This window comes from Chiloscyllium punctatum, chromosome 26 (genome assembly GCF_047496795.1).
Source record: "Chiloscyllium punctatum isolate Juve2018m chromosome 26, sChiPun1.3, whole genome shotgun sequence".
In the NCBI taxonomy this organism is placed as follows: Eukaryota; Metazoa; Chordata; class Chondrichthyes; order Orectolobiformes; family Hemiscylliidae; genus Chiloscyllium; species Chiloscyllium punctatum.
Window position 1 is genome coordinate 70,035,083 of NC_092764.1, and position 20,979 is coordinate 70,056,061.

At 48.9% G+C, this 20,979-nt stretch overlaps 1 protein-coding gene across 3 annotated transcripts in view; it reads left to right on the top strand.

The window, feature by feature from the left end:
- The first annotated feature begins 3,406 nt into the window (after positions 1–3,406).
- The window catches only part of calb2a (calbindin 2a), a 322,740-nt gene continuing 305,167 nt past the window's right edge, over positions 3,407–20,979 (top strand). For all 3 annotated transcript variants that reach the window (XM_072547589.1, XM_072547591.1, XM_072547590.1), the window contains exons 1-2: positions 3,407–3,538; positions 4,098–4,174. In XM_072547589.1, coding sequence (XP_072403690.1) covers positions 3,448–3,538; positions 4,098–4,174 — 168 coding nt within the window. In that variant the 5' untranslated portion in view covers positions 3,407–3,447. The remainder of the gene's footprint in view (positions 3,539–4,097; positions 4,175–20,979) is intronic.

A 20,979-nucleotide genomic window follows, 5' to 3' on the forward strand; every position in this document is an offset into this window, starting at 1 on the left:
CTAAACCTATGCCCTCTAGTTCTGGACTCCCCCACTCCAGGGAAAGGACCTTGTCTATTTACCCTATCCGTACCCCTCATGATTTTATAAACCTCTATAAGGTTGCCCCTCAGCCTCCGACGCTGCGGGCCTTGTGGACGTGCTGAATTTCCTTAGCCTCCTGAGGAAGTAGAGGTATTGCTGTGCTGAATGGCTGAACATTACAGCTGCCTCCCAAATGTGTGCAGGGCTCAAACCAGTTATAGCCAACCTGCATATCTTAAAGGTGAGCGGCGTTCTGGTGGTGACAGGTAATGAGCCGGCTGCAAGCCCCAGGATGGAGCGGCTGACCAGAGGGGAGCGTGTTCTCGGATGTCTCAGTGCAGAAGGTAGATAGGAGGACCCAGGAGGCCTTCCAAATACAAACAGTGCAGAGCCAATAGGGCCACGTTACCATGGCAACAGCCCAACGCCAAGGAGCTGACTGCAAGGTATTCAATCGCATCACTCGGACTGTGGAGATCAGTGAACATTCCATCAAATACCAGAGCCTATCAAAGCGAACTCTAATCTCACGCACTTACTCCATCACCACACCTCCTTCACTCGTTTATCAACAGTGTCTGATGAGCACCAGTCCAACTCCTGTGTTGATGTGCTTCCCTCACTGCCAGCCCTTCAGCACAACAGGGTGCCTCGCACTCACAACCTGTACGCACACTGGGAAGCTATTCAACTGGGGCAGTCACCTCACCCAAACACATCTCAACACGCTCAAATTGTACGGTAGGGTGGCTAATAACAGGCAGTGGAGTCCCAGGGTGAGGAGACAGGCAGCAACAGCAGGGAAGTGGTTAGGGGATAGAGGGGTCAGGCAGCAGCTGCAGTACCTGGTGGAAACAGGTGGAACAGACATCGCGGCGTGCGATGTAACCCATCGAAAATCACCGTGCAATCTGTCCCAGCCCACCCTCTCACAGTTCACTTCGTCTGCTCTGACTTAGCTCTCGTACATGGTACATAAGGCTCCCGGTGGCCAGTCCATTAGTCCCGACCCTATCCAGGAACTGGCACCCCGGGCAGCCCGAGGTGTGAGAAACAGGATCCCTCGAGGGAGAACAGAGTGAGGAAGGAAAAGCACTACCTTACCCCCTCCCATCCGTGAAAGTGGCAGCCACTTGATGACTGTGTGAGCTGACGTGGGGGGAGGGGGGGGCAGGGGTGGCAAGGTGGAGGCTAATGCCAAGTCTTCACAGCTCAGGGTAGTTTGAGGTGACCCCATGAGACGATCTGCATTTCCCCTCCCACTGACAGCCTTTAACCAGCCATACTGCAACCATGAGGGAGGAACTAAAGAGGAGCGTTCAGAGACGTGAACAAACCCAAAGCATGGAACGCAACGGCCCTTGCAATGCCCTGGTCATCTATCCCACGGCATTCCTTGTGCCAGCCTGCCTCTCAACGCACGAGTGTCAATGGTGTGTGCAGTTGGGTTGTGAAGGGAGTCAGCAGCCAGCTGCAAAGGGTATGGTCTCTGTTGGCATGGCGACGGGCAGTCAGGACAGCTGCCAGGAAAGCGGGCACCCACCAGCACAATTCACTTGGGCTTGGCAGCGCGCTGAGGGACAAAGTTCTCCAGACCCAGGGCCCTGCTCCATTAGAGATGGGGGTGGCTGCAAAAGCTGCGGCCTTGCAATGGATGGGGCACCCTGCATTATGGGCAATCCTGCTAACCACGATGCCAACTCTGCAGAGGGAAGCTAATGGAGACCCTCCACATGGGTCTCTCTCACCTCCCGGACGCGGGAATGAAGGAAAAGCTGTGAGATATATGCCTCCTCACCCCTTCCATGCGCAGTCTCTATCGTGTCCATCAGCAGTGCCATCCTCCCCCTCACACGACAGTGGGCCTGAGGTTCTGTGAGGTGACCACATTCTGCGGCGCACTGTACACTGCCCAACAGGCACAGCTTCGCAGTAGGAGCTGAGTGAACAGCCACCTGAAGGCCCTGGGTATGTGGGTGCTCCTGTCCAGCTCCCTCCCTCTGTGAACAACACACCCAATTTGTTCCCTCAGCTCGACTTCCTTCCGAGGCTGCAGTCAGTGAGCTCAGCTGTCATGGCAAACTGGAATAAATGGTGCTCTCCAGAGTTTGGCAAAGCCAACTGTGGCCACAGGGCTCCCTGTGAATAATTCCTGCAAACGTCCAACAAGCTCAGAGAGAGCCAGTGTACGACAACTATACAGTCATACAGCACAGAAACAGACCCTTCGCTCCAACTTATCTGTGCCAACCAGACATCCAAGCTGACCTAGTCCCATTTGCCAGCACTTGGCCCATATCCCTCCAAACCCTTCCTATTCATATACCCATCCTATTCATATAACTTTTAAATGTTGTAATTGTACCAGCCTCCACCACTTCCTCTGGCAGCTCATTCCATACATGCACCACCCTCTGTGTGAAAAAGTTGTCCCTTAGGTCTCTTTCATATCTTTCCCCTCTCAAACTAAACCTGTACTCTCCATCTCTGGACTCCCCCACCCCTGGGAAAAGACTTTATCTATTTACCCTATTCGTGCCCCTCATGATTTTATAAACTTCTATAAGGTCACCCCCCCCTCCCCCAGCCTCTTGTTCTCCATGGGTGGGTGGGGGGGGGAGGGGGGTGCCCAGCCTATTCAGAAACATAACCAGAAATTGCTGGTAGTCTCAGCAAGTCTGGCAGCATGTGTGGAGAGAAATCAAAAGTTAACATATTCTTCTTCAGAAACAATTGCAACATTTAAAAGGCATCTGGATGGGTATATGAATAGGAAGGGTTTGGAGGGTTATGGGCTGGGTGCTGGCAGGTGGGACTAGATTGGGTTGGGATATCTGGTCAGCATGGACGGGTTGGACCGAAGGGTCTGTTTCCGTGCTGTACATCTCTATGACTCGGGAGCTGATGGGAGATGGCTACAGCCTCCCCTGATAACTCAAACCCTGGCAATGTTAAATGGATTGAAGGCACAATCTTTACTTCAAGCGTTTCTAAATGATGTCTCCAAGATATAATTGGGTGTCCCTCATTCCTGATGAAGGGCTTTTGCCCGAAAAGTCGAATCTCCTGCTTCTCGGATGCTGCCTGACCTGCTGTGCTTTTCCAGCGGCCACTCTAACCTCCAGCATCTACCCTCCTCACTTTCGCCCTGTGCCAGTGGAGGAGCTCTGCAGCCTGGTCAGATCCCCCAGGCACAGCAGTCTGGAAGTGGGGGGGGGACCTGGGCTTCTCAAAAGAACCTGTTTGCAAGGCAAACCCCCTGGCTGGTGTTGCAGTGAACTACAAATCCCAGGCCGCCGGCGCTGAAGGCAGGGGGCGGCCCCTGCAGGCCTGAGGAGGAACTGCGGCTCCGAGGAGATAAAAAGCCCGCGCTCAGCCGCCGCTCCTCAACATTGCAAAGAGGGATCTTAACAGGGAGCAGTGATGGCTAGTAAACAGCAACCACCTTACCTGAACCTGGCTGAACTCACCGCCTCTCAGTTCCTGGAAATCTGGAAGCATTATGATGCAGACGGTGAGCTCAATATGTATTTTCAATTTTTTTTTTAAAAAATGCATTTTAAATTTAAAAAAAACACTATTATTGAACAAACTTCATACCATCCAGTTTTTTTTGCATCATTTCCAATCCGCTCCCAAACCCAATTGTTGTTTTTCACAGGTTAGTTGCAATTTTACGAGTTGCAATTTTCTTCTGTTGCCTGGGATTTGGAGCTTATAGCCCATTCGACAAAGAGAAACATTGAGCCATCAGGTTTCTGTTGCTTTCCTTTATATATTAAAAATACACGAGCTAAAAACTTTGCAGTGATGGATTGCCTTGCTCGAGTTGTTCGAGAGGGGGAGGATAGAGAATGATCTTTCAGGCTGGGGAGAGGCTGCACCGAAATATTTCAGGATGAGACTGGCTCTTGAGTTGCATGGCTCATTCCAACAAGTTCCCAGCCATGAATGTTAGACACATGCCCCCTGTGTCAGAGAGTGAGGTTAAAACCCTCAGCAGTCAGTCACCTTGTTTCAGCCAGGGATGTGGCTGAGGGACAGCCGGCTCACCGTGTCTCTTTCTGCTGCAGGGAATGGCTACATTGAAGGGAAAGAGCTGGAGAACTTCATTCGGGAGCTGCAGCGAGTGAGGAGAGGCACCGGTGTGGTGAGTACATGTCCCTGAGTGCCTCCCCGCTGCTGCTGTTAAAGTGGATACCTGCTGCCTAATGTCAGAGCGAGTCCGCAGTTTGTTTGGGGGTGTCTGGCATCACACACGGGGAGACAGGGGTAAGGGACCCCAGAGAGAGATTTGACGCAGACTCGGCACAGAGTGGAGGGGATGGCACAAGAGCTGAGATGTCGAGAGGCAGAGATTAGCAGGAGGCAGAGAGACAGTGTCAGAGATTGGTGTCAGGGAGTGTCAGAGATTCGTGTGTGTGTGTCAGAGATTTGTGTGTGTGTCAGAGAGTTGTGAGAGTGTCAGAGATTTGTGAGAGGGTGTGTCAGATTTGTGTGTGTGTCAGGGATTTGGGAGTGTCAGAGATTTGTGGGAGTGTGTCAGATTTGTGTGTGTGTCAGAGATTTGTGAGAGTGTCAGAGATTTGTGTGTATCAGAGAGTTGTGAGAGTGTCAGAGATTTATGTGTGTGTCAGAGATTTGTGAGAGTGTCAGAGATTTGTGAGTGTGTCAGAGATTTGTGTGAGAGTGTGTCAGAGATTTGTGTGAGAGTGTGTCAGAGAGTTGTGTGAGTGTCAGAGATTTGTGTGTGTCAGAGAGTTGTGACAGTATCAGAGATTTGTGTGTGTCAGAGATTTATGTGTGTGTCAGAGATTTGTGAGAGTGTCAGAGATTTGTGAGTGTCAGAGATTTGTGTGAGAGTGTGTCAGAGAGTTGTGTGTGTGTCAGAGATTTATGTGTGTGTCAGAGATTTATGTGTGTGTCAGAGATTTGTGAGTGTGTCAGATTTGTGTGAGAGTGTGTCAGAGATTTGTGTGTGTGTCAGAGATTTGTGAGAGGATGTGTCAGATTTGTGTGTGTGTCAGGGATTTGTGAGTGTCAGAGATTTGTGAGAGTGTGTCAGATTTGTATGTGTGTCAGGGATTTGTGAGAGTGTGTCAGATTTGTGTGTGTGTCAGAGACTTGTGAGAGAGTGTGTCAGAGACTTGTGAGAGAGTGTGTCAGAGACTTGTGAGAGTGTGTCAGAGATTTGTGAGTGTCAGAGATTAGAGAGAGAAAGAGACAGAGACAGTGACAGAGATTAGAAAAAGTGAGAGAGACAGTGACCGTGACAGAGATTAGAGACACAGATAGAGACAGTGATTAGGCAGGTGAGACAGAGATGAAGTTGCAGAGAGAGAGAATTAACACACAGACACAGAAAAAAAAGACAACAAGAGAAACAGTGATGAGCAACAGTGCGAGCACCACCTGAGTGACCAGCCGGTGAGAGGGGGACCCCGATAGATTGAGAAAGACAGTGAAAAAAACACGCAGAGATATATACACCACAGGTAAAGCCAGCAGAGAGGGAGGGACAGAGAAACAGAGAGAGACAAACACATTCATTCTGTTTCAAATGTGAGAAGGTAAGGCGCTGGGGGGGGGGGGGGGTGTGGGGGGGTGGCGCAGTATTTACAATGACATAGTGAGGGACAGAGAAACAGGAACAAGGCAAATTGAAAAAAAGAAGAAACTGGCAGATAGTGAGAAAACAGCTAGAAAGTGACAGAGGGTCGAAAGAAAGAGAGAAATCGAGTGAGAGAGAGATATTGGGCACTGGGAAGGGGGTGTCTGGGTGAGAAGCAGAGAGAGAGATCCTGGCATACTGACGACTAGATTGTTAGATCGAGATTGAGGCCGACAGGTAAGATGGACAGTCTCCGAGAAAGGTAGAATATTTGCCAGATGGAGAAAAGAGCAAGATAAGTAATGACCTCCGTTCACCTTCTCCTGAATGCTGTTAGATTGATGTGGAAGAATCTTGTCCTGACAGCAGATATTAATAAGAATCTGAGGTAAAAATAAAGCATACTTGGAGATACAAAATCAGGAAATTGACAGCAGGTTTGTCGGTGTGTGACGGGAATGATTATTTAATGTTTCAGATCTCCCTGACTGTCTCCAGCTCAGCCCTGTTGTTCAGTCAAGGTGGGGCGGGGGTGGGACAGTGAAGCTTCTAGATCCTCCACTTTGAACGAATGAAAAAAGAGAATAACAGACAGAGAGACAAAGAGAGACAGAGAGAGAGAGAGAGACAGAGACAGAGACAGGAAGGGAGAGGATGGGTGAGAGAGACAGGGAGAGGCAACATAGCAGACAATGTCAGCACCACCGGCACCCGAACCGATTGGAAACAACTCTATCCCCCCCCCGCTCAATCCAGCCCACCCTCCCTGCTCATCCAGGGTGAACCCACTCATTCTGCAGGCTTGGCTTAACCATGTCCTTGCTCATGGTGGGCCTACAGCTCACTGGGACCTCTTCAGAGTTATTCTGCAGGTTCCCCCAGAGGCCACATTGGTAAATAAACAGCAGGCAGTCTCCATTGCCTGTTCTCTGACTGGACAATGGAAAGGACTCACCAATTAGTGTCCTGGGGGGGGTGACAGATGGGAAGTGGGACGGGGGTTAGGATGTTCACTCACAAACTGTGTTGGGCTCTTAGTCGAGGAGAGGGGGAGTGAGGGGGTGGGGTGGAAAGATGAAAAATGAGAGTGTGTGTTGAAGTACCAAGGCGCAAAGAGCGGTTAATATAGTGACCACCCCTGACAAATACTGAGTGGGGCTGTGATTGAGGCCTGAAGGTTGGGATAGTGCATCAAGACCGAGGGCCGGAAGTCAGCTCCTGTTTCATCTCAGGGTGTCAGACAGGAATTTCTCAGATGCTGGCCTGGGTTTTTGTTTGTCCTTTTCTCCTCCTGCCCTAAGAGATGTGGTTGGGATAGGGTGGAGGAGGAAGTGTCGATTCTGAAATACAGAGGTGCTATCATTTGCCAACAAAGGGTATACCTGGACAGGAATTGTGTGGGACTGACTGACTGGATCAAAATCGTTACTGTTTCTGTGTGTCCATATTCCAATACCAGAAATATGGTGTTGATTATATTTGTATTATTTGTCATGTGGTTAGCACTGCTGCCTCACAGCGCCAGGGACCTGAGTTCGATTCCAGCCTCAGGCGACTCTCTGCGTGGAGTTTGCACATTCTCCCTGTGTCTGTGTGGGTTTCCTCTGGGAGCTCCGGTTTCCTCCCACAGTCCAAAGATGCGCAGGTCAGATGAATTGGCCATGCTGAATTGCCCATAGGGTTCAGGGGTGTGTCAGTTAGGTCAGGGGTAAATATAGGATTATAAGGTAGGGGATTGGGTCTGGTTGGGTTATTCTTCGGAGGGTTGGTGTGGACTTGTTGGGCCGAAGGGCCTATTTCTACACTGCAGGGATTCAATGCCACCAACTCTGCCCCTGCCCTTGGCAAATGTTTGAGGTTGGCCCTGAGCTGCTGAAGGTTTGGGCTCGTGTTTCAGACTGAGTGGAACATCCAACCCCATAGTTACACCATCAGCAGAACTGCTCAGTCCCACCCCTTTGAAATATTACCCAGTGACTTCCCCCGTTCCCATCTCCTGTGCTGCATTTATGTCTCGGTTATTGGCTGACGTGGCTGTTCCAACACAACCCTGGCCAGCTCTCCCTGGCATCCAAAACATTTTGGCTCCTGCCTACGTCCCCCTTTCCACTATCATCCCCGTGCTCGCTGGCCTACGAGCGACATGTTGATTTTATTATAATTCATTTGTGTTTTCAAATCCCTCCAAGGCCTCAGCCTTCCCTGTCTCTCCTCCAGTTGTAGAACCCTCCAAGATATCTGTGCTCTTCCAGTCAGGCCTCTGGGGAACCAGTATAGTGGGAGCTGCTTAGGACCCAGAGCTTTGGGGTTCACTCCCTCACGTACCCCGCCTCTCTACCCCCCCCCCCCCCCCCCCCCACTTTAAAGACACTCCTTAAAATCTACCATCTATCAAAGCTTTTGATCATCTGCTTCTCAAATGTGGAATCCACCCCCCCACCCCTCCTGTGAGGTGCCTTGGATTGTTTTACTAATTTAAAGGTGCTAGGTAAACACAAGCCTTTGTTGTTGTAAAGGCTCGGTCTGTTCAGGACAGACATGAGGAATAAACCCTTTGCAGAATGGTTGACTGTCAGGATACTGAATGAGCATCAGCACCTAATGGCTTTCACCACGTCCCTCGAGATTCACTTAACACTGCGATGTACTTAGGGGTTGCTCAGGCACGTAATCTGCAGTGTTCTTGTAAAGTCTGACTCCCTGCAAGGGTGGCACGTGAAAAAGGGAAGGCTTTTTGATGCTGTCTGCTTTTGAGTTTGTGGCAAGAGGATGGAGGAAGGTGGGGCTGCCGTTCGAGCGGTTCGAGATTAGATTAGGTTCCCTACAGTGTTTTTATTTCCTGAGAGTTTGTCGCTGGTTTTAACCGCAGTGTGAGAGGATGGGACATCGGCACCAGGCTGCCTCTTTCACTGACCGGGGTGACGAGGAACCAGAGGTGGTCAAACAGTCAACACAGTGGGTCTCAGTGAGAGGGTGGAGCTCTGAGTGACCAAGGGTCCAGTGAGTTCTCCAAGAGCTAGGAAGCAGTAAGTGGGGGGGGGGGGGGAAGACAGAGAGGGACTGAGACTTGAGTTGGAGTCTTGTGCAGTGACCAAGGAAAATAGAAAGGCCTGCTTCGAGCAGATCTTGGAGTACCAGGTTCGCCACACCTTGGAAAGGATATATAAGCATTGGGGAAAGGCAGCCGCTTTGGTGGTTATGTTAAATGATCATCCTCGGAAACCTTTCTAGTTATTGAATCAACTGTGTGTGTGCCCCAGGTTAGCGAGAGTGAAAACACTGAAGAACACAGAAAAAAAACAGTAGCTCTACACCCTTTTGAGTGACATTATCCAAATTACAATATGATTTCATATAAATATAAGAAACAGGCATCCACTCTAAATCACGTTGTGAGCGTCTCCACCCACTCAAGAATCGACGAATCTTAATTTAACTTGGCGCTGTTTTGCCCCCTTCCGTATCAGTGCCGGTTCCCACCCCACCTCTCCATGCCATGTGACTCCAAGGCCTTTCCGATGCTGTTCCTGTTAATGGTAGTTCGGTTTGTCGAAGGGTCATCTCCAGGTTGCTGCGGTCTGGCCTCTGGTGTCTGTGGGTTTGCATCTGCCACCACAAGATAACCAGTTAATGTGGCCTTCTGGCACAGCAGCACAGGTTCACCAGAATGAGACCAGTGTTCCGGAGAGGCGATTAAATCGTATAAAGAGCCAAGCTATTTCAGAGGGAAGATTTCTTTAGATGGAAGATGGGGGAAGGTGAAATTTATTCCTGTTACAACAAAAAAACCCAGGGGATGCTGTGACTCAATTAATCCTTTTAAAACAGAGGTCAATGGATTTGTTTTATATTAAGGGTGCTAAAGGCTGTGGAATTGAAGCAGGGGAATACAGATCAGTTATGAGCATAGTACATCGTTTTAGTGAGCTGGTGAATAATCTATCCCAGGTCCTCGTTTCTTAGCAATCTTCAAAGTTGATCCAAAGCTGAAAGGTAAACAATTTCCTTTGAAATTAAACTGTTTCAGGTTTCCCACATCCCTTGACTGCGAACATTCTCCCTTTCTAACACAAAATCACAGAGGTGCTCAAGTCTTCTCCGATCGAACACTGGGGAAACAGAAGCTGTGATTTCAGTCCTCACCGACCTCACTGCCAGCACTCACTGCACGTTCAAGATGAACCGGCTGGTATGGCATTGAGGCGTTTGAATATTCCAATATCCCATTCAATACAGCTGTCTCCTTAATATTGCCTGGCTCCACTCCGACACCGCTCCCAGCACTGCTCAAACCCTTATCCACATCATTAACCTTCCCCAGAACCTCTCCCCCTTCCTCCATCCATTGCCATTTTGAAAACTCTTTCTGAAAACTCAACTTACTGATGAAGCATTCAATCAGATCTCCTCATCGTCCCTTCCTTGCTGGTGAAGGATCTACGGAGGGTGTTTTTCTACAATGTTGTCTCTAACTGAATGAAATTTGTTGTTCTGCATTGTAGGTCTTTTCATTCAACTACTGGCAAACTAAACAGACATGGGTCTGAGAGTAAAGAGGAGTGTATTATTGAATGGCATGTCAAAACATGTCTAATTTTATCCATTTTCCAACTAGTTAGTTAAATTAATCTCCTCTCCTGTATACCTGAGCTTCAGAACCATTCAAGAGAATCATAGAAATCCCTACAGTGTGGAAACAGGCCCTTCGGCCCAACAAGTCCACACCAACCATCCACAGAGTATCCCACCCAGACCCATTCCCCTACATTTACCCCTGACTAATGCACCTAATCTACACAGCCTTGAACACTATGGGTAATTTAGCACAGCCAATCCACTAACCTGCACATCTCGGATTGTGGGCAGAAACCCACGCAGACACGGGGAGAACGTGCAAACCCCACACAGTCAGTCACCCGAGGCTGGAATCGAACCCGGGTCCCTGGCACGGTGAGGCAGCAGTGCTAACCACTGAGCCACTCTGCTTCAGGCTACTGTGAGCAGGATGGAGTGTTGGGTAAGAGTCATGGAGATCGACAGTATTGAAACAGGACCTTCAGCCCACATCCACGTTAGTCAATTTTCCAGGGTGTGAAGGATCGTTACACAGTATTACCTCCAGTCCTCATTCCTTAGCTTATCCATGGTCATTATTCACGGGTGACAGCGGATACTGATATTTGTGGCGTGCCCCTTTGGAGGTACAGGAGGTATCCCTACTGGAAGGATCGACAATGAGGGCTCCCAAAAATGAGGTGAGGATCAGCTGCAAACTGGCAGGAGATCACCCTGGGATCAACCCAGAGGCACATTGAGCCCCAGGGTCAGAATCAAACTGATCTCACCACCCAGATTGAACTGGTCTCCTGCAAAAGGCCCAGTGTTAGAAATTAAATTAAAGCTCCCCAAAAGACCATGATCAAAATCATAACGCCGCCCCCCTACCCCCCCCCAAGCTGCCATAGAAACAGACCTGCACCAAAAATCAGATGAAACTCACAGATCCTGTCTCTCCCCCACTTCCTCACCCATTAAAGTGACCTCATTTAAAATCAAAATGGCTAGACTAGGCCCTTCCAAAAATGGAAGATCAGACTGAAACTAGCCCTCCCTTCCTCCATCACTCACATCTTGGTAGTCCCCAGTTACATTTGGATGTCACTGATAGGAAACTGAGGTGAAATACCCTCATTCTGGCCTTGGCTCAAACATGGACCAAACAGCTGAATTCTAAAGGTCAAGTGGAAGTGACAGCCCTTCGCACCAAAGGCTGAGTGGGGCATCCAGCAACCACAGGCAAAACCTGAATCAGTGGGTATCGGGGTAAACTCTCCGCTGGTGGGAGTTATAACCTGGCACATAGGGAGGTGGTCAGTGATTGTTGGGGGTCAGTCATCTCAGCTCCAGGACGTCTCTGTCACAGGTTTATCAGGATTATGTCCCCCACATTCCTGATGAAGGGCTTAAGCCCGAAACGTCGACTCTCCTGCTCCTCGGATGCTGTGTTTTTCCAGCACCCCGACTCTCGACTCTGATCCCCAGCATCTGCAGTCCTCACTTTCTAGTTGTGACCCAGGCCCATCCATCTTCAGCTGCTTTATCAATGACCTTCCCTCCATCATAAGGTCAGAAGTGGGGATGTTCGCTGATGGTTGCACAGTGTTCGACACCATTCGTGAGTCCTCAGATACTGAAGCAGTCCGTGCTCAAATGCAGCAAGATCGGGAAAATATCCAGGCTTGGGATGACAAGTGGCAAGTAACATTTGTGCCCCACAAATGCCAGACTATGATCATCTCCATATCAAGTCATCCGATCACCATCCCTTAACATTCAAAGATGTTACCATCAACGTCCGGGGGGGGGGGGGGGGGGTTACCATTGAGCAGATATTGAACTGGATCAGCCAAATACTTAGTGGCTATGAGACCAGGTCAAGGGCTGCACGGTGGCTCAGTGCGGCAGGGACCGGGGTTCGATTCCAGCCTCAGGTGACTGTCTGTGTGGAGTTTGCACATTCTCCCCGTGTCTGTGCGGGTTTCCTCTGAGTGCTCCGGTTTCCTCCCACAGTCTAAAGATGTGCAGCTCAGGTGAATTAGTGACGCTAAATTGTCCATAGCGTTCAGGGATGTGTAGGTTAGGTGCATTAGTCAGGGGTAAACATAGGGGAATGGGTCTGGGGGGGGTTACTCTTCGGAGGGTTGGTGTGGACTTGTTGGGCCAAAGGGCTTGTGTCCACACTGTAGGTTTTCTACTTAGGGATACTGCAGCGAGTGACTCATCTCCTGACTCCCTAGAGCCTGTCCAACATCCCCAAGGCCCAAGTCAGGATTGTGATGGAATACGCTCCATGTGCCCAGACGGGTGCAGCTCCAACAACACTCAAGAAGCTCCTCACCACTGAGGACAATTAATTGGCACCTTCACCAGTTGTCCACCCACCAACACCCAGTAATAGCAATGTGGAGCATGTATATGGTCTTCCGCAGTAATTCACCAAAGCTCTTTAGACAGCACCTTCTATCTCAAAGGACAGATGTATTGGACCATCACAGTTCCTCTCCAAGCCACTCACCATCCTGACTTGGAAATATATCCCTGTTCCTTCAGTGCCGGTGGGCCAAGATCCTGGAATTCCCTCCCTAAGGGAATTGTAATTGTCTCAACAGCTCAAAGGCTACGGGCACATCACCGCCATCTTGTGCAGAGTAATCCAGAATTGGATAGGAAATGGTGGCCTGACCAAGGACACTGTACATCCCAAGAATGATTTTTTTTTACAAACCTGAAGTGCTCTTAAAAGCTAGGGTGACGACCCCAGATTTGGATTGACAGTTCCTGTCCCAGTAGTAAAGAACTCTGGCCTCCTTCACTCAAACTCTCCTCTGAGAGCAGCCCGTTAGTAACTGGGTCACCCATCTCACCACCTTCCTATATCGTTCCTCATCTCCAATACCACGGGGTAACAGGCAGCACAGGATAGCAGGGGTCTCACCTCCGTGAGGGCTCTTGGAAAAAGCTGGGCTCTAACTATCCCCCACTCCCCCCACATGTCCCTCCGAGATTCCTGAGAGGTGGAGTAAGAAGCCCCCCTTTACTTCCTCCCTCCTCCCACTTCCTCTCTTCTCCGCTCCTCAACCCTCTCCTTCCCCTCCTCGTTCCTCACCCTCCCCTTCTCCCTCCCCCCACACTCCTCCTTTCTCCTCTGCCATTCTCCACATCCCTCCTCCCACTTCCCTTCCAGTACTGTCCCTCCCCTTCCCCAACTCCCCCTCCTCCAAACCCTTTCCCTGCCTCTCCCCCCGCCGTCTCACCCTCCTCCATCCCCCTCCCTCATCCCTCCTTCCTGTTCCCCCTCCTCTCCCCTTCAACCTCCTTAGCCCCCCCCCCCCACCCTGATTCTTCACCTGACAAAGGGGCAGCACTCCGAAAGTTTGTGATTTCAAAATAGACCTGTTGGACTCTAACCCAGTGTCATGTGACTTCTGACTTTAGCTAGAAAGAAGTGAAGGAACCCCATTAAAGGGGGAGGGTGCTGCTGGATCGATGCCAGTCAATGATTGTGACAAACAATTCACCAAAATACAGCAGGAAAAGTGTTTTAGGGAACATCCCCAGGACACCTGCACCAATCAACCCCACCACCCCCGTGACCCAACATTTCAACCCCCCCCCCCCCCAATCTGCCAAGGACATGCAGGTCCTGGGCCTCCTCGCTGCTCCCTCACCACCTGACGCCTGGAGGAATAATGCCTCACCTTCCGCCTCGGAACACTTCAACCCCAGGACTTCACCAGTTTCCTCATTTCCCCTTCCCCCCCCCACATTACCCCAGTTCCAACCTTCCAGCTCAGCACCGTCTCCATGACCTGTCCTACCTGCCTATCTCCCTACCACCTATCACTCCACCCTTCTGACCTATGACTTCCATCCCCACCCCCATTCACCCATTGTACTCTTTGCTACCTTCCCCCACCCTCCCCTCTGACCTATCACTTCCATCCCTACCCCCATTCACCCATTGTACTCTTTGCTACCTTCTCCCACCCTCCCCTCTGACCTATCACCTCCATCCCCACCCCCATTCACCCATTGTTGACTACCTTCTCCCCAGCCCCACCCCCTTCCCATTTATCTCTCCACCCTGGAGGCTTCCTGCCTCTATTCCTGATGAAGGGCTTTTGCCCGAAACGTTAATTTTTCTGCTCCTCAGGACGCTGCCTGACCTGCTCCCCACTCTGATCTAAGCTCTGATCTCCAGCATCTGCACTCCTCACTTTTGCCTAATTCACCAAAATACCCCAGGCCGATGTCTTTAACCACGTAAAGGTTTGTGACTGACAGAATGATGCACGTGGAAGGAAAGCATCAAATGAATGTGAAGTGTTGGATGAACCCTGTTGCTTCCTGAAGCACAATGTGCTCCTCAGGCCTGCACTCTGTGGTTTCTGGGAGTGACCAAAAATTGCGCCCCTTCAGAGTGAAGGTTAGCAGGCGAAATGGTCATCAACCCCAGAGGAAATACTTGGCCGATGCAACATAGTGTGGATAAATGTGAGGTTTGGTAGCAAAAAAAAACCAGGAAGGCAGATTATTGTCTGAACGGTGGCAGTTTAGGAAAAGGTGAGGTGCAATAAGACCTGGGTGTCATGGTGGAACAGTTGCTGAAGGTTGGCACGAAGGCGCAGTAGGTAGTGAGGACAGCTAATGGCATTGTGAGAGAATGAGAGTATCAGAGTAAGGATGTCTTGCTGCAGTTATACAGGGCCTTGGTGAGGCCACAGCTTGAGTATTATGTTCAGTTGTGGTCACCTACTTGTTAGATTCCCTACAGTGTGGAAACAGGCCCTTCGGCCCAACCAGTCCACACCGATCCTCTGAAGAGCAACCCACCCAGACCCATTCCCCTACATTTACCCCTTCACCTCACACTATGGGCAATTTAACGTGGCCAATGCACCTGACCTGCACATCTTTGGATTGTGGGAAGAAACCGGAGCACCCGGAGGAAACCCACGCAGACTCAGGGGAGAATGTGCAAACTCCCCACAGACAGTCGCTCGAGGCTGGAATCGAATCTGGGAGCCTGGTGCTGTGAGGCAGCAGGGCTAACCACGGAGCCCCCGTGTCTGAGGAAGGACATTCTTGCTATTGAGGGAGTCCAGCGAAGGTTCACCAGCCTGACTCCCGGGATAACAGGGCTAATATATGAGGAAAGGCTGGATCGACTGGGTTTGTATCTGCTGGAGCTTAGAAGAATGAGAGAGATCTGATAGAAACAGGTAAAATCCTGATGGGATGGGATGCGGGAAGAATGTTCCCCATGCTGAGGAAATCCGTAACTCGGAGTCAGAGTCGAAGAATAATGGGTAGGCCATTCAGGACCAAGAGGATGAAGGATTTCTTCACCCAGAGAGCTGTGAATCTGTGGGATTCTCTCACACTGGTAGCTGTGGAGGCTAATTCGTTAGAAATATTCATGAGAGAGCTGGACGCGGCCCTTGGGACTAAAGGGATCAAGGGGCATGGAGAAAAGCAGGAGTGGGACACTGAGATTGAATGATCGGCCATGATCATATCGAAAATGGTGGTGCAGCCTCAAAGGGTCGAATGGCCTACTCCTGCACCTGTTTCCTACGTTTCTATGTTCATAAATGGAGCTGAGAAACCGACGCAATGGAAGGACTGAAGATCTTCAAGAGCAGAGAGCAGGTGTTAACGTAAAAACGCTCCGCGAGAGAAAGTCCATATCTGAGACCAGTAACTCGAAATGCCCCAGAACTGACTGTGGTGGTTCCCTTGGCCATTCAGCCGAGCAGCGTTGGGTGTCTACCTTGCAGTGGACGGAGGTGTGTGAGACCGACTCGGCATTGGCCAAGGAAAATCCCAGCTGCCCTCAGATCCAGACAGAAAGGCAAGACGGAAGAGGGGAGTCACTGTGAAAATGGCAACTTGTGCCGATTGAATGAGCAGCCTGGTGTGCGAGTGTAAAAGATACAGAAAACCGACAGTATGCACGGATGCCTCGATAAAGCTTCAAAGCGATCTCGCTCTCAATCCCATGGCAACCGGTGAAGGCATTTTGCCACACAGTGCCAAAGTAAACTTTCAGAGAATCCCCATCAATGTGGAAACAGGCCCTTCGGCCCAGTAAGTCCATACCGACCCTCCGAAGAGTATCCCACCCAGACCTATTCCTGCTGTTGTGTGAAGGATGGTAACCGGAAGGTGAAGCTAGGTGAAGGCAGCAGTTTTCAGTTTACGCTGTGGTGCCACTTGAGAGGGAGGGGGGGAGAGAGAGAGAGAGAGAGAGAGGGAGAGCTGCATGTGCTGTTTGGTGGTTGTACTGCGCCAGAGACAGCAGAAGTTAGACCGAGGGCGTGGACTTACAGTGAAGGATCAACACCTGTGTGTGTGTGTGAAAGAGTGTGTTTTGAGACTGCGTATGTGAATGTGTTTTGTGAGTGTGTGTGTGAAAGAGTGTGTTTTGTGAGTGTGTTTTGTGTGTGTGTGAAAGAGTGTGTTTTGTGTGTGTGTGAAAGAGTGTGTCTTGTGAGTGTGTGTGTGAAAGAGTGTGTTTTGTGAGTGTGTGTGAGAAAGTGTGTTTTCTGAGTTTGTGTGTGTGTGAAAGTGTGTTTTGTGTGTGTGTGTGCAAGTGTTTTGTCTGTGAGTGTGTGTGGGTATGTTTTGTGAATGTGTGTGTGAAAGTGTGTTTGTGAGTGGGTGTGTGTGAAAGTTTGTTTTGTGAATGTGTGTGTGTGAGAGCGAGTGTTTTGTGAGTGTGTGTGTGTGAGCGAGTGTTTTGTGAGTGTGTGAGAGAGTGTTTTGTGAGTGTGTGTGTGACAGCGAGTGTTTTGTGAGTGCATGTGCGCGTTTGCGTGTTTGGTGTATGTGTGAAAGTGTGTTTTTTAAGTGTGTGTGAAACAGTGTGTTTGTGTGTGTGAAAGTGTTTTGTGAGTATGTGTGTGTGAAAGTGTTTTGTGAGTGTGTGTGTGTGAAAGTGTTTTGTGAGTGTGTGTGTGTGAAAGCGTTTTGTGAGTGTGTGTGTGAAAGCGTGTGTTTTGTGAGTGTGTGTGTGTGAAAGCGTGTGTTTTGTGAGTGTGTGTGTGAAAGAGTTTGTTTTGTGAGTGTGTGTGTGAAAGAGTTTGTCTTGTGAGTGTGTGTGTGAAAGAGAGTGTTATTGAGTGTTTTTTGAGTGTGTGTGCGCGCGTTTGCGTGTTTTGACAGTGTGCGTGTTTGCGTGTTTTGTCAGCGTGTGTGAAAGTGTGTTTTGTGAGTGTGTGTGAAAGTGTTTTGTGAATGTGTTTTGTGAGTGTGTGTGTGTTTTGTGAGTGTGTGTGTATGAAACTGTTTTGTGTGCGTGAAAGTGTGTTTTGTGTTGTGTGTGTGAAAGTGTGTTTTGTGTTGTGTGTGAAAGTGTGTTTGTGTGCGTTTGTGTGTGTGAGAGAACGAGTGTTTTGTGAGTGTGTGTGAGAGAACGAGTGTTTTGTGACTGTGTGTGAGCGGGTGTTTTGTGAGTGTGTGTGTGGGAGAGCGAGTGTTTTGTTAGTGTGTGTGTGTGAGAGAGAGAGCGAGTGTTTTGTTAGTGTCTGTGTGTGAGAGAGTGAGTGTTTGTGTGTGAGAGAGTGAGTGTTTGTGTGTGTGTGTGAGAGCGAGTGTTTTGTGTGTGTGTGTGAGAGCGAGTGTTTTGTGTGTGTGTGTGTGAGAGAGCCAGTGTTTTGTGAGTGTGTGTGTGTTTCAGAGCAAGTGTTTTGTGAGTGTGTGAAGGAGAGAGTATGTTTTGTGTGAGTGTGTGAAGGAGAGAGAGTGTGTTTTGTGAGTGTGTGAGAAAAAGAGTGTTTTGTGAGTGTGTGTGAATGAGTGTTTTGTGAGTGTGTGTGAATGAGTGTTTTGTGAGTGTGTGCGTGAAAGCGAGTGTTTTGTGAGAGTTTGTGTGTTTTGAGACCGAGTGTTTTGTGAGTGTGTGTGTGTTTTGAGAGCGAGTGTTTTATGAGTGTGTGTGTGTGTGAGAGAGAGCAAGTGTTTTGTGAGTGTGTGTGTGTGTGAGAGCAAGTGTTTTGTGAATGTGTGTGTGAGCGAGTGTTTTGTAAGTGTGTGTGTGTGAGAGAGTGAGTGTTTTGTGATGGTGTGTGTGTGAGAGTGAGTGTTTTCTGAGTGTGTGTGTGAGAGCGAGTGTTTTGTGAGTGTGTGTATGTGAGAGCGAGTGTTTTGTGCATGTGCGCGTTTGTGTGTTTTGTGAGTGTGTGTTTTGTGAGTGTGTGTTTTTTGTGAGTGTGTGTATGAAAGAGTGTGTTGAGTGTGTGTGTGTAAGAGTGTGTGTTTGTGAGTATATGTGTGAGCAAGTGTTTTGTGAGTCTGTGTGAGTGAGTGTTTTGTGAATGTGTGTATGTGAGAGCAAGTGTTTTGTGAGTGTGCATGTGCGCATTTGCGTGTTTTGTGAGTGTGCGTGTTTTGTGACTGTGTGTGTGAAATAGTGTGATTGTGTGTGTGAAAGTGTTTTGTGAGTGTGTGTGTGTGAAAGAGTGTGTTTTGTGATTGTGAGAAAGAGTGTGTTTTGTGTGTCTGAGTGTTTTGTGAGTGTGTGTGAGAAAGTGTGTTTGTGTGTGTGTGAGAAAGTATGTTTTGTGAGTGTGTGTTTAAGTGTGTTTTGTGAGTGTGTGTGTAAGTGTGTTTTGTGAGTGTGTGTGTAAGTGTGTTTTGTGAGTGTGTGTGTAAGTGTGTTTTGTGAGTGTGTGTGTAAGTGTGTTTTGTGAGTGTGTGTGTGTAAGTGTGTTTTGTGAGTGTGTATGTGTGAGAGCAGGTGTTTTGTGAGTGTGTGTATGTGAGAGCGAGTGTTTTGTGAGTGTGTGTGAAAGTGTTTTGTGAATATGTTTTGTGAGTGTGTGTGTGTTTTGTGAGCGTGTGTGTATGAAACTGTTTTGTGTGCGTGAAAGTGTGTTTTGTGTTGTGTGTTTTGTGTTGTGTGTGTGAAAGTGTGTTTTGTTTTGTGTGTGAAAGTGTGTTTGTGTGCGTTTGTGTGTTTGAGAGTGAGTGTTTTGTGAGTGTGTGTGAGAGAACGAGTGTTTTGTGACTGTGTGTGAGCGGGTGTTTTGTGAGTGTGTGCGTGAAAGCGAGTGTTTTGTGAGAGTTTGTGTGTGTTTTGAGGCCGAGTGTTTTGTGAGTGTGTGTGTGTTTTGAGAGCGAGTGTTTTATGAGTGTGTGTGTGTGTGAGAGAGCAAGTGTTTTGTGAGTGTGTGTGTGAGAGAGCAAGTGTTTTGTGAATGTGTGTCTGAGCGAGTGTTTTGTAAGTTCGTGTGTATGTGAGAGCGAGTGTTTTGCGAGTGTGTGTGTGTGAGAGAGTGAGTGTTTTGTGATGGTGTGTGTGTGAGAGCGAGTGTTTTGTGAGTGGGTGTGTTTTAAGAGCGATTGTTTTGTGAGTGTGTGTGAGAGAGCAAGTGTTTTGTGAATGTGTTTTGTGAGTGTGTGTGTGTTTTGTGAGCGTGTGTGTATGAAACTGTTTTGTGTGCGTGAAAGTGTGTTTTGTGTTTTGTGTTGTGTGTGTGAAAGTGTGTTTTGTGTTGTGTGTGAAAGTGTGTTTGTGTGCGTTTGTGTGTTTGAGAGTGAGTGTTTTGTGAGTGTGTGTCAGCGGGTGTTTTGTGAGTGTGTGTTTGGGAGAGCGAGTGTTTTGTGTGTGTGTGCGGAGAGCGAGTGTTTTGTGTGTGTGTGAGAGAGCGAGGGTTTTGTGAGTGTGTGTGAGAGTGAGTGTTTTGTGTGTGTGTGTGTGTGAGAGCCAGTGTTTTGTGAGTGTGTGTGTGTGTTTCAGAGCGAGTGTTTTGTGAGTGTGTGAAGGAGAGAGTATGTTTTGTGTGTGTGTGTGAAGGAGAGAGAGAGTGTTTTGTGAGTGTGTGAGAAAAAGGGTGTTTTGTGAGTGTGTGTGTGAAAGTGTATATTTTGTGAGTGTGTGTGTGAAAGTGTATATTTTGTGAGTGTGTGTGTAAGTGTGTTTTGTGAGTGTGTGCGTGAAAGCGAGTGTTTTGTGAGAGTTTGTGTGTGTTTTGAGACCGAGTGTTTTGTGAGTGTGTGTGTGTTTTGAGAGCGAGTGTTTTATGAGTGTGTGTGTGAGAGAGCAAGTGTTTTGTGAGTGTGTGTGTGTGAGAGAGCGAGTGTTTTATGAGTGTGTGTGTGTGTGAGAGAGCAAGTGTTTTGCGAGTGTGTGTGTGTGAGAGAGCGAGTGTTTTGTGATGGTGTGTGTGTGAGAGCGAGTGTTTTGTGAGTGGGTGTGTTTTAAGAGCGAGTGTTTTGTGAGTGTGTGTGAGAGCGCGAGTGTTTTGCGAGTGTGTGTGTGAGAGAGCGAGTGTTTTGTGATGGTGTGTGTGTGAGAGCGAGTGTTTTGTAATGGTGTGTGTGTGAGAGCGAGTGTTTAGTGAGTGCGTGTGTTTTAAGAGCGAGTGTTTTGAGTGTGTGAGTGTGTTTTGAGAGCGAGTGTTTTGTGAGTGTGTGAGTGTGTTTTGAGAGCGAGTGTTTTGTGGGTGTGTGTGCGAGTAAGCGTTTTATGAGTGGGTGTGTGTGAGAGAGCAAATGTTTTGTGAATGTGTGTGTGAGAGAGCAAGTGTTTTGTGAATGTGTGTGTGAGCGAGTGTTTGTGAGTTTGTGTGTGTGAGAGCGAGTGTTTTGTGAGTGTGTGTGTGAGAGGGCGAGTGTTTTGTGAATGGGTGTGTTTTAAGAGCGAGTATTTTGTGAGTGGATGTGTGTGAGAGCGAGTGTTTTGTGAGTGTGTGTGTGTGAGAGAGCAAGTGTTTTGTGAGTTTATGTGTGTGTGAGCGAGTGTTTTGTGAATGGGTGTGTTTTAAGAGCGAGTTTTTTGT